We start from the raw sequence: 12,519 nt of genomic DNA, 5'->3' as shown, positions 1-12,519 counted from the left end.
GCACCAAAGGATCTCGGGTTCCATTCCCAGTCAAGGGCATGTGCCTGAGTTCCAGGTTCCATCCCCCTCTCCTTCAGGGCGTGTGGGAGGCAACCAATCGATGTGTCTCTCTCACTTGGATGATTCTCTCTCCCCCTCCCTCTCCATCTCCCTCCCTCTACTCTCTAAAAATCAATGGGAAAAATATCCTCAGGTGAGGATTAAAAAAAAAAGAAGGGTAAAAGATAGACTGGGTCCTGTCTGGGCCATTCTCCCTCTTGGGAAAAGAAGTACAGGGATCCGTGTAAGCTGAACCAGGACCCAGTGCTGCTGCAGTCATGATGTGCCGAGATTACCTCCCCGCTCCACCTCCAGCCAGCAGCGAGGGCGAAGGCGGCTGCCCTGTGTGCTCACCGCAGACTCGAATGCAATTTGATAGAGTCTCCTCACAAAGAGCAAGCAATTCGCCAAGTATTTGCTGCATTGAATCTGAAATAACTTATGTGCAAGAACATCCTTAGCTGGCTCCAAAGAAGTTTTTAAAATTGGGTTATAGATGTCTCTGAGATAAAATGCTAACAGCAGCTGAGTCACTGAACACAAGTTGAAATGCCATAATCCGACATTTAAAGAGTTTTATGTCCCTGGGGAGAAAAGGGATCAGCTATGTCATGCATCCATCAGCCTGGTACCAAGGAGTCTGACCTAAAGGAGGCATGTCTTGTAGGATGAGTTTTTAGAACTTGGTGTGAGCAGGAAGCCGTGATATGAGAAATGAGCCTTGCACTATCTCTCCAAGGACAGATCTCTTGAAATGCTTCACTGAGGTGGCACCACGCTGCACTGCGTCCTGCCAGCCCCCATTAGGAATCATGCAGCTGTTAACCTGGCATCAATAATTACCCACCGCAGACACGTGGCTACTTACCAAGCAGCTCATTTCTGTTCAGGTCATGGGGAAGAAGTTGCACTCTTCATTCCCTAATCTGGCAGTGGTTTCGGCTTTTCTAAATAGACTTTATCTACAAATGGGATTATTGCCTGAGTTCCCTGGATTTGATTACATCTCTAGGAGAAAACCACGTTAGCTCGGACATCCCAGGTAGAATCCCAGCTATCATCACAGTTAGCAGCAGAGTGACCTTAGGCAAGTCACTGGCATTGGAGTCTTAGATTCATCGTCTGTAAAACAGGACCAATAATAGCTCTTCCATAGGGTTGTCATATAAATTAAAGAACTTACTTCAAAACCTGGCACATATTAGATGCTGATCAGAAATTATTTTCCTTCCTTCTTCCCTACCTGAGAGTGAGGTCAGAAATTTTTTCTGTAAAAGACCAGGTAGTAAATATTTTGGGCTAAGCAAGTCATCGGTCTCTGTCGCAATTACTCAACTCTGTCATTGCAGCACAAAACCAGCCATAAATGATGAGCATGGCTGTGTTCCAATAAAACATTATTGGGCCAGATATGGCCCAAAAGCTATAGTTTGCCAACCCGATACTTACATCACATATATCCAGATATCACGCTAAGGTAATTTTTCATCATTGTGTTTGATTCTATCTGTACCAAATGTGGCCTTCTCTCCTTTCTGTTCACTACTTTTGTTTTATTTTTTATAATTGTTTAATTTTTCTATTGTAGTTGACATACAACATTATTTTAGTTTCAGGGTGCAACATAGTTATTAGACATTTATATAACTTATGAAGCGATCATCCTAATAAGTCTAGCACCCGTCTGAAATCATACATAGTTATTACAATATTATTGACTATATTCTCTATACTATACTATACATCCCTGTGACTGATTTTTATAACTGGCAATTTGTACTTCTTAACCCCTTCACCTTTGCACCCAGCCCCTAGCCCCCTCCCATCTGGCAACCATCAAAATGTTCTCAGTATTTCTGAGTCTGTTTCTCTTTTGTTTGTTTGTTTGTTTTGTTCTTTTGATTCCACATATAAGTGAAATCATACGGTATTCGTTTTCCTCTGACTTATTTCACTTAGTATCATACTCTCTAGGTTCACCTGTGTTGTTGCAAATGGCAATATTTCATTTTTTTTACAATTGAGTAATATTCCATTGTATATATGTACTACATCTTTTCTATCCACTCACCTATCAATGGACACTTGAGTTGCCTCCACATCTTGGCTGTTGTACATAATGCTTCAATGAACATAGGGGTGCATATATCTTGCCAAATCAGTGTTTTTGGTTTCTTCAGATAATACCCAGACATGAAATTACTGGGTTACATGGTAGTTCTGTGTATTCTCTGACTGCATCAGAACAAATGAATCGAGTTCAATGGCTCGATTTAGTTTGTTACTATTAATTTCAGGTCTTGAGAAGTTCTCACGGAAGGTGACCACTCAGACCTGAGATGCACGATTACTTGATCCACACAGGAGGTTCTGAGGAAATCAGCCATCTTTGAGCTCATTCTCAATCCCCACTGAGAGACTGGGAAAGGGACCATCATCTAAGAACTCACGGAGTTAACTGAGGCACTTTTACTTGTGGAGAAGGATAAGTTGCAACTTATTTCCCAGGTTTTAAAATATTACTAAATAAAGATGTTTGCATCTGCTTGTGTATATGCGTAGGCCTTCTGAGGGAATATAAGAACTAAGAGTAACAGTGACCACCTGTGATGAAGCGGGAACTCGAGATGAGGCACGATGAAGAGAGAGAGTTTTTACTGGATATTTTTAAACATAAGTTTTTACACCGTGTGTATGCATTATCTATGAAAAGAATTTAATTTTTCTAACAAATAAAGAATACACATTCAAAAGAAATCTTTTGCTCTCATCAAACAAACCTACCTAAAGAAAGACACACATCTGAGGGGTGGAGAGCGACAGGAACCTAAAAGGCATCTAAGACGCTCACCGCTCAGATCTCTCAGAGACTCGCCACAGCCCACGGAGGCCTCATCCGTCAGTGGGCCGCCGCGTGATTTCTGCCCCACGCTCTGTGTGACTCAGGGAGAGGACGGACGTGATGGGAGGGGCAGGCACACCTCTCCTTATTTGGTAGAAGTGACCTCAGATGCAGGATGTGTTCTTCAGTGTTTTATCACTTTTCATATCAAGCGAGAATTCTCCCCCTGGAGCTCCACGTGCCCTCCCTGCCTGTCTCCCTGTGCGCCACCCGGGCAGACTCTTCCTAGGCGTCTCGAGCTCTCTTGCCACGGAGTCCTTGGTCCCTGCCTTCAAATAAACTTCAATTTGAAAATAACTTTTATTTACTTTCTACTACAGTCCCCGGTCTCATATTGCTTTCACAATCCAATTCCTTGAGCGATTAGGAATGATGTTCTCTCACTTTTTAACAATGTACAGCCCAGGTTCTACCTCCCCTCTTTCGACAAGTCCCGTTTTCTCTGAGGTCCTGACTCGTTACAGCAAATCTAAAGGTCGGTTTCTTCCTTTGTCCTTATTCATCTTGATCTCCCTTTTCAAATAATGAAACTGACACCCATCTTACTAAACATCTCTTCTCCCTTTATCGAATAACACGGAAGAATCCTTTCAGCCCCTTCCTGGTCCCCACAACTGGGCCTTTTCCTTACTCCTGCCTCATGACTGGGCTACAACTTACAGCTCATTCGTCACCCTCCTCTCTTCTCCATCTGTCCTCATTGCCTCAGGGAATTCATTCCACGCTCAAGACTTTATCTAGTGGGAAGGGCACAGCAGACGGGGCCTGAAACCTGGCCCTCTGACTTATTAGCTGTGCAGTTTAGGACAAGTGATTTCTAATCTCTGAATTCAGTTTCCTCTGCTCCTAAATAGGAATCCACTAATTCATTCATTCAACAGTCTTTATAGAGCATCTGTTATGTTCTAGATACATGGGATTCATTAGCCAACTAAACAGATAAATATTCCTGCCCACACAGAACTCCCGTTCTAGCAGGAAGACAAACAAACGAAACATAAACATACTAATTGAGAGAATTATATAAAATGACAGAATATGGTGAGAGACGTAGAAAAAAAGGAAAAGTCAGGTAACATCATGTGAAAGGTGGTCAAGGTGGGCTTCCCTGAGAAATGAATAGGAGCAAAGCCTCAGAGGAGGTGAAGGAATGAGGAGTGAGGGCGGTTGCCGGCAGAGGGGCTGACAAAGCCCCGAGGGCCGGGCACGCTCCGCTCGTCCTAGGAACACCACAGCGGCCGGTGGGAACAGAGTGACGAGCCCGGGGAACAACAGCTGGACAGACGGTCAGAGAGGAAATCAGGAAGCCAGCCCACGTCGGACCTCTGCATGCGGTGGAAGCCACTGCAAGGGGACACGATCTGATGGACGTTTGAAAAGGATCGCTGTGGCTGCTGTGCTGGGAGTCACTGTCGTGGGAGCAGGATGGACGCAGAGAGACCTGTCAGGAGGCCACAGCAGTGATCCAGGCAGGGGGTGATGGTGGCCAGGACCAGGGTGAGAGCACTAGAGAGGAAGAGAAGTGGCCAACTGAAGAAAATAAAACCTACCTTGTAGGTTTGTTTGAGATCCTACGAGACAATTACTGCGGGCACCGTGCTTAGTAGATGCCTGATATAAGAAGATGTTAAATAATACCCTCTCTTAGTATGTTACCTGTTTCAGGTAGAAGAAGTTATACGGAGGAGATCAAAGCTAGCGTGGGATATTCAAGGTCCAGTGACCTGAGAATTGGCAGCTGCCCTCACCTGAGGTCGTAAAGGAGGTTAGGCTGAAAGGGGGGCTTAATCTTCCTTCAGCCTTCACCTCACATCTCAGCTTCAGGACAGTATTTCCAACTTCTCACAAAACCCTTCCTCCTATAAGTCTCCTGGTATACTCATTGTCGTTGCATACTTTTTATTTATTTATTTATTTTTATTATTTTTTCATCCTCACCTGAGGACATTTTTCCATTTTTTGTTCAGATAGAGTGGGAGAGAGAGGAAGAGAGAGAGAGAGAAACATCAATGTGAAAGGGACACATCGAGTGGCTGCCACCCGCACGACCAACCAGGGCCGGGGACAAACTGCAACCGAGGTACGTGCCCTTAGCGGGAACCGAACCCGGGTCTCTCTGGACCGCAGGCCGACACTCTAACCACTGAGCCAAACCGGCCAGGGCTCGTTGCATACTTTTAAAAAAAAATTACCTCCGCCTCAAGCCAGCTACCCATCCAAACGTTCCCATCTGTTAAAGATATACCAGTCCTACAGGCTGAAGACGTCATCTTTGTAGAATTATGAAATAAAAGGATGCCGTCACTGGGAGCTGGTATTGTGGCCAGTATCTGCTTAAAACATCTCTATGTACAAAAGAAGAAATGAGGCCCAGAATGGAGCATAACCAGCTGCGGGCCACTCTGGCTTGAGTGACTGAGCAAGGCCCAGAGCCAGCCTCCTGGAACCCGTTTACGTCTTCGGCAGTCCTGCCCCCTCGCCCATGCACATGACAGCGGTCCCTCAGTCTGGCTGCCACAGGCCGACATCTCTGGAGCGGTCACCACCACAGCTGCTTTGCCCATCTTTCCTGTTATTGGCAGGTAAGCCTACCAGAAAGGCTACGGAAGGCCATGGCCTACACTGCTTTCAGTATGCTGGCTCTGGGTTCAAATCCTGACTCTGCACTGACTAGCTGTGAGGCCGTCAGCAAGTTTCCTAACTATGTTCTGCCTTAGCTGCTGCTTCTGAAAAATTCCTCCCTCCCAGGGCTTAAGTAGAATGTGGCATATAAAGCTCTTGGCGCAGATCCAAGCACAAAATAAGAGCCCAAGAAGCATTAGTTATTGTGGGATATGTTCTACGCTCAGTGCCTTTCAAAGAGATTGCCTTGGATACTCACCCAGTGAACAAATTCTAATGACCTCTGGCCGTCAGGGCCTTGCAGCAACCGGGTCTGTTCGATGTATGGGGACGTTCACTGCTTTCTGATCGCAGACCTTCCCGTGGGACAGCTCTCTGTGTCCCCCCTGTTATGCTCATGCCCAGTTCCTGCCTCTGTGTTTCAGTTTCTGCTCCTCCTGCTGGCAACACCCACCGTCCTTCTCTCTAACTTCCGGCACGTCGTCCAAAGCCCCACTGAGGGCTCAGCATCTCACAAGGACTTCCCAGCCCCACGGACGTTCCTTCTCTACGATACTACAGTGTTTACATGCAGTGCGTGCCGATCGCGCCCTTACACAGAGGCCTGGGAGCACTTCATTACGGCCTGGGCCCCAGGGCAGACGCCTGACCTCTCGGCCTCAGGCTCCTCATCCACGAAATGGTGCTAATATTAGGGTGGTTGGGAGGACTTGACAAATACATACTTAGTAAAAACAATTATTAATGTGTGATTATTTATTATATATTGCCGTTCACTTTTTTCCCTCCTTTTTTATATACCTTCATTTTCTTCCTACAGGTTATTCTGTACATATGTACTACAGTAGTCCCAATGTCCATGGTTTCATTTCCCATGGTTTCAGTTATCCACAGTCAACTGTAGTCCAAAAATAGTACATGGAAATGTCCAGAAATAAGCAATTCGTAAGTTTTAAATGGCACACATTCTGAGTAGCATTATGAAATCTCACTCCATCCTGCCCAGGGTGTGAATCATCCCTGTGTTCGGTGTGTCCACACTGGTACACTGCTCACCCGCCAGCCCCGCCAGCCCCCAGCAGCTGTCTGCTACCACACTGGTACACTGCTCACCCGCCAGCCCCCAGCAGCTGTCTGCTACCACACTGGTACACTGCTCACCCGCCAGCCCCCAGCAGCTGTCTGCTACCACACTGGTACACTGCTCACCCGCCAGCCCCCAGCAGCTGTCTGCTACCACACTGGCACACTGTTCACCCATCAGCCCCCACAGCTGTCTGCTATCACACTGGTACACTGCTCACCCGCCAGCCCCCAGCAGCTGTCTGCTACCACACTGGTACACTGCTCACCCGCCAGCCCCCAGCAGCTGTCTGCTACCACACTGGTACACTGCTCACCCGCCAGCCCCCAGCAGCTGTCTGCTACCACACTGGTACACTGCTCACCCGCCAGCCCCCACAGCTGTCTGCTATCACACTGGTACACTGCTCACCCGCCAGCCCCCAGCAGCTGTCTGCTACCACACTGGTACACTGCTCACCCGCCAGCCCCCAGCAGCTGTCTGCTACCACACTGGCACACTGCTCACCCATCAGCCCCCACAGCTGTCTGCTATCACACTGGTACACTGCTCACCCACCAGCCCCCAGCAGCTGTCTGCTATCATACTGGTACACTGCTCACCCGCCAGCCCCCAGCAGCTGTCTGCTATCACACTGGTACACTGCTCACCCACCAGCCCCCAGCAGCTGTCTGCTACCACACTGGTACACTGCTCACCCATCAGCCCCCACAGCTGTCTGCTATCACACTGGTACACTGCTCACCCACCAGCCCCCAGCAGCTGTCTGCTATCATACTGGCACACTGCTCACCCGCCAGCCCCCAGCAGCTGTCTGCTACCACACTGGCACACTGCTCACCCGTCAGCCCCCACAGCTGTCTGCTATCACACTGGTACACTGCTCACCCGCCAGCCCCCAGCAGCTGTCTGCTATCACACTGGTACACTGCTCACCCGCCAGCCCCCAGCAACTGTCTGCTACCACACTGGTACACTGCTTACCCGCCAGCCCCCAGCAGCTGTCTGCTATCACACTGGTACACTGCTCACCCGCCAGCCCCCAGCAGCTGTCTGCTATCACACTGGTACACTGCTCACCCGCCAGCCCCCAGCAGCTGTCTGCTATCACACTGGCTGCCGTAGCATCACAGGGGCCCCTACTTCACGCAATCATGGCTCCAGAGCACAAGAGCAGTGATGTTGGCAATCCAGACATGCCGAAGAGAAGCCCTAAAGTTCTTTCCTGAGAGAAAAGGGTAAAAGTTCTCTACTTAACAGTAGAAGGGAAAAAATCAGATGCTGGGTTACTAGGCTCTACGGTAAGAACAGATCTTCTATCCACAAGACTGGGAGGAAGGAAAACAGAACCTGTGCTAGTCTTGCTGTCGCACCTCGGACTGCACAGTCAGGGCTCCCATGCACGCGGAGCGCGTGGTTACGAGGGAAACATATGGGATCTGTGGGTGGAAGACATGCACAGAAAACATGCTCCAACTGACAGCAGTGTGTGTCACCAGAAAGCGTTGAGCCTATACCGTCAGCAAGGGGTCCCCTAAAATGAGTGACACTAAGCCCTTTACTGCAAGGAAGAGATGGTAACAATGAGATATTTTGAGAGAGGCAGAGACCACATTTACATAACTTTTAGTACAGAATACTAACATAATTGTTCTCTTCTGTTATTAGTTATTGTTAATACCTTATTGTGCCTAACTTGCCAATTAAACTTTATCATGGGTATGTACACATAGGAAAAATGTAGTCTGGTTAAACCTCGGTTCCTCCATCTCGAACAAGTTGGTTTTCAACCAAGTTCATGGAAAAAATGTCTCAGTTGTTGAACAAAACTTGGGTTTCCAACCTGACGTGATGAAAAGCATCCCTCAGGCAACCAGCAAAGGAGATATTGATTTTGTTGCTGGAGAAATTGACGATTAGCACAATTTTAAAGCACAAAGAGGCCATCAAGAGTGCTAATTTTGCTAAGGGTGTGAAAGTGCTCACAAAACCACAATCTCAGGCCATCGAAGAGGTAGAAAAACTGTTGACGTGGATAAAGGAACAGCAGTCAGCCGGTGACAGCATTTCGGAGGCAATGATACATGAAGAAGTGAAGACGCTGCGTGCTGAGCCCCTGGAAGACGCCCTGGCACCATGCTGGAAGTGGTTAGTTTCAGGCCAGTAGGGGGTGGTTCCATAAATTTAAGAAAATAAGTGTTTATTTATAGATTAAACAGTGCATGAGACATGTACTGAATGTAAGAAAGGTTAAAACAGGGGATCATTTGTGGGTCTGGAACAGATTACTTCAATCTACATTATTTCTACTGGGAAAAAAATGAGTTGGTTTTCAAACAAATCACTTCTCAAACAGCCTTCTGGAACAAATTAAATTCAAGAACCAAGAGTCCACTGTATATAGGTTTGGTACTATCTGTGGTCTCATGTATCCACTGGGGGTCTTAGAAAGTATCCCCTGTGGATAAGGGAGACTACAGGATACTTTTATCTAGTGTCTTAAATCACAGCTTATACTATGAAGCTCGGTCCTGAAAATTCTGATTTCTGCCCTCGAAGATTTTACCACATCTAATAATTCATTCTAAAGTCCAGATTTACCCAAACTATCAACTCCCCATCTCAGAGCCCATGGATGGTACAGAGTATACATAGCACGGCTATTAGCCAGGGGCCTCAAAGAGGAGGAAGATGGAAGAAAAACAAAGTTTCCCCCCAAATTAAAAAATCTGGTCTATTTCTATAGGAAGTTAACATTGGAGGTATGGAAGTTATTCTGGGGTTAGAACAAACCAATAAGAAAAGCACTAAGGGTAACTGGAATATTCTATTCACATATTCCTGGGATACTGGTGTGCACACAGCTACCATTCTACTGTATTTTGTATTTCATCCAGGGGGCCCACCATTCATCAGGGGCCATGTCAGGTTTGAGCAATATCAACAAAGAATTCTACACCAGGTGGGGTCCATGAAGCTAACGAAATGACAAGGGCCATTCCTAATGACAAATACTCTGTCATGATGCAGTGAGCACTGTGCTTTTTCTTTTCTTTGGGGAATCAGTTATGTTTACCAAAAATAGCAACACACTTTATAAAGGGTGACAGGGAGTTGGACTTTCCCCAGCATTACTTCCAAAAATCAGGTAGGATAAGAAATCACTCAGATGAATTAGACCAGCTTACCTCTATTTTTTCCCATATGGCTTCATAGTTGTCTTGGTGTTGAATATCCTGCATAAGTTTCTGAATTAAAGCAGATTTCGTGGCGGAATGGCTCTCGTTTTTCTCAGAAGAGGAAGCTCTCTCCGACTTCTCATCGATGTATTTTTTCATGCCAGAGAGAGGCATACACAGCTCCTCGTCGGACAGGATGTCGCTCAGGGGCCCAGATTCAATGCTCTCCCCCAGCGAAGACGCTATGTCGCTGGATGAGCTTGGAGACACCCTGCCTAGCCTCGCATGCTTCTTCTTGACATGGTATGTTGGATAGATCTCGGAATCTGAATTCATTTCGGACAGTTCCCAGTCATCAATATTCTGAATGGTTTCTCCTCGGGGTTTCGGGGGCAGAAGCTTCGTTAAGTTTTCCAGTTTCAAAGCTAACACTTCTGTCTGCTTCAGGTGGGAGGGCAGTGCCAGGTATTCGTCGGAGCCATACCAGGCCTCCACCACCTGGCCGTTCCTTGTGACGTGACTGGGGGAGGAGGAGCGACCTTCTTTGCTTTCGTGTTTTGAAAGAAGAGGTACCGGGGGCAGGATACTGTCTGAGCCAACTGGGGAGCCACTGCTTTGAGTAAAAGGCGGTGAGCTGGAAGTTTCCGACTGCTCTGGGAACTTGGCATTGCTACCTCTCCGATGACCCGGCTCGGGGGAGGGTGTAGGAGCAGAATCTGTTTCTGGCCCCGCGGTGGCCTCGGGCGCACGAGGAGGAGCTCCATTCGGCACTCCGGAGCGCCCTGTGTTTTCGGGGTGCTTGCCCGAATCGGTTCCATCTTTAGGATTTGGGCACGGAGGCACCTCTTCTGGGGTCTTGGGGGGCTTCTTAAGTCGAGCTTTCTCTTTATGGCAATCATTAAGCCTTCCCAGGCTGGAGGAGATTTCTTTAATGTGACTGTTGACGGTATTTTCAAGATTCTCAACCCCCATCTGGTGCAGACACTCGTAGGACTGGCTGGCGGCAGACGGCGCGTTGGGGTAGGACGCCTGCAGCGCCAGGCAGAGCTTGGACCTGTCCCGGGGCTCCGCCAGGGAAGGGGTGCTTCTGCTCATCTCGGGCTTGAGGGCAGCCATCTGCTTCTTTCCGTCAGTGCCTTTCAGACGGTCCTTAAACGTTGCCTCTTTAAGGAAGAGCCCTCTTTTCGGCAGCGTGGGTTGTGTGGGGGAGTCCTCGTTGTAATTGGAGCAGTCTCTGATGGATCGCTTGGGGGTTGCATGTTCACAAGGGAGAGGCTGTGGGTCCTTCGCCCCCAGTCGGGAGGAGGGGTTGGCTTCTTGCTTCGCAGGCCCCGGGGAGGGCTGCACCGTCTTCGTCCGAGCCTCCGCGGAAGCTGACGCCCCCTGCATGACGCCCGGTGGCCCCCCGACTGTGGAAGCGTTCTTTTGCTCGCACCCACCTTGGTCATCTGCCGAAACACACACCTGAGACGCCGCCTCACTGACCGCTTCGCCCCCGTTGGCAGGGCCGGGGTCAGCAGCCACCGCCAGTAACCCGACGCTTCGGATGAGCTCGGGGAACTCCTTTTCCATCTCGCTGTAGCTCCAAGAGTCGAAGGATGTGGCTTTGACTTGGCCAGAGGTCATGTCCCCCAGGCCGCCGAGCAAGTCCTCACTTGGACTGTAGTCAGACAGTTCAAACGCAGTAATACCACAGTCCAGAGACAAGTAATTCTGAGAGCATTTGATAGTCAGCTGTCCTGAGTCGTCCACTTCCGTTAGAGAATCGAGCCGGCCCTGAAACACACAATGGCAACGGTTTGGGTAAACGGAGCATCAGTGACATTCAACTGCTGTTCACATGAAATCTCAGCAGAGGCCCCAAGGTCAAAAATGTACGTCTCAGTTGCTTCTGGTTTGACATACAGAATGGCTTATTAACCAGTTATCATACTGCTTTATAGAGTACCATGTTCTTAAATATTTAAGGGTTTTTCTTTAATCTGGAGAACAGAGCCTCAATAGAAATGGTCAAGGTCAAGCCAAAAATATCCATTCTTGCTTTAATGGTCTATCTTAAAATAGTGTATTGTTCATTTAATAAACATTTCCAAAATGATACCTTAAGTAATAAAATTTCTGGGAACAAATTAATGTAAGAGTTACATCTCCATGAATGTCTCTTTCATTTATTGCTATCACTCCATCACCTACCACAGTGGCTAACTCATAGTAGATGCTCAATAATTTTTTTTTTTTTTTTTTTTGCATTTATCTCCAGATAAAGCAAGAGGGAGAAAGGGAGGAAGAGAGAGAGAAAAACATAGATGTGAGACAGAGAAATCCAGTGGTTGCCACCCACACGACTCCATCTGGGGCCAGGGACAAACTGCAACCAAGGTATGTGCGCTTAGTGGGAACTGAACCCAGGACTCTCTGGTCCGTGGGCTGACACTCTAACCACTGAGCCAAACCAGCCAGGGCTCAATAAATATTTTTAAGTGAACCTGTGGTTAGTCTGGCTCAGCAGTTACAGTGTCAGTCCGAGGACCAAAGAGTCTTGGGTTTGATTTCCAGTCAAGAGCATATAACTGTGTTGCAGGTTTGATCCCCAGCCCCAGTCAGTGTCATGCCGGAGGCAACCAGTTATTGTGTCCCTCTCACATCAATGTTTCTCTCTCGCCCTCCCTCCCTCCTTCCCACTCTCTCTAAAA

The 12,519-nt window shown here is 47.9% G+C and overlaps 1 protein-coding gene across 1 annotated transcript in view; it reads right to left on the bottom strand.

The window, feature by feature from the left end:
• AKAP6 (A-kinase anchoring protein 6) overlaps positions 1-12,519 on the bottom strand; it is a 291,396-nt gene that overhangs the window by 259,999 nt on the left and 18,878 nt on the right. The window contains exon 4 of the mRNA XM_036243801.1: positions 9,836-11,602. Coding sequence (XP_036099694.1) covers positions 9,836-11,602 — 1,767 coding nt within the window. The remainder of the gene's footprint in view (positions 1-9,835; positions 11,603-12,519) is intronic.

This window comes from Molossus molossus, unplaced genomic scaffold (assembly GCF_014108415.1).
Source record: "Molossus molossus isolate mMolMol1 unplaced genomic scaffold, mMolMol1.p scaffold_m16_p_1, whole genome shotgun sequence".
Taxonomy (NCBI): domain Eukaryota; kingdom Metazoa; phylum Chordata; class Mammalia; order Chiroptera; family Molossidae; genus Molossus; species Molossus molossus.
Note: the sequence above shows the minus strand (reverse complement) of the source record. Positions and strands in the feature narration are given on the sequence as shown.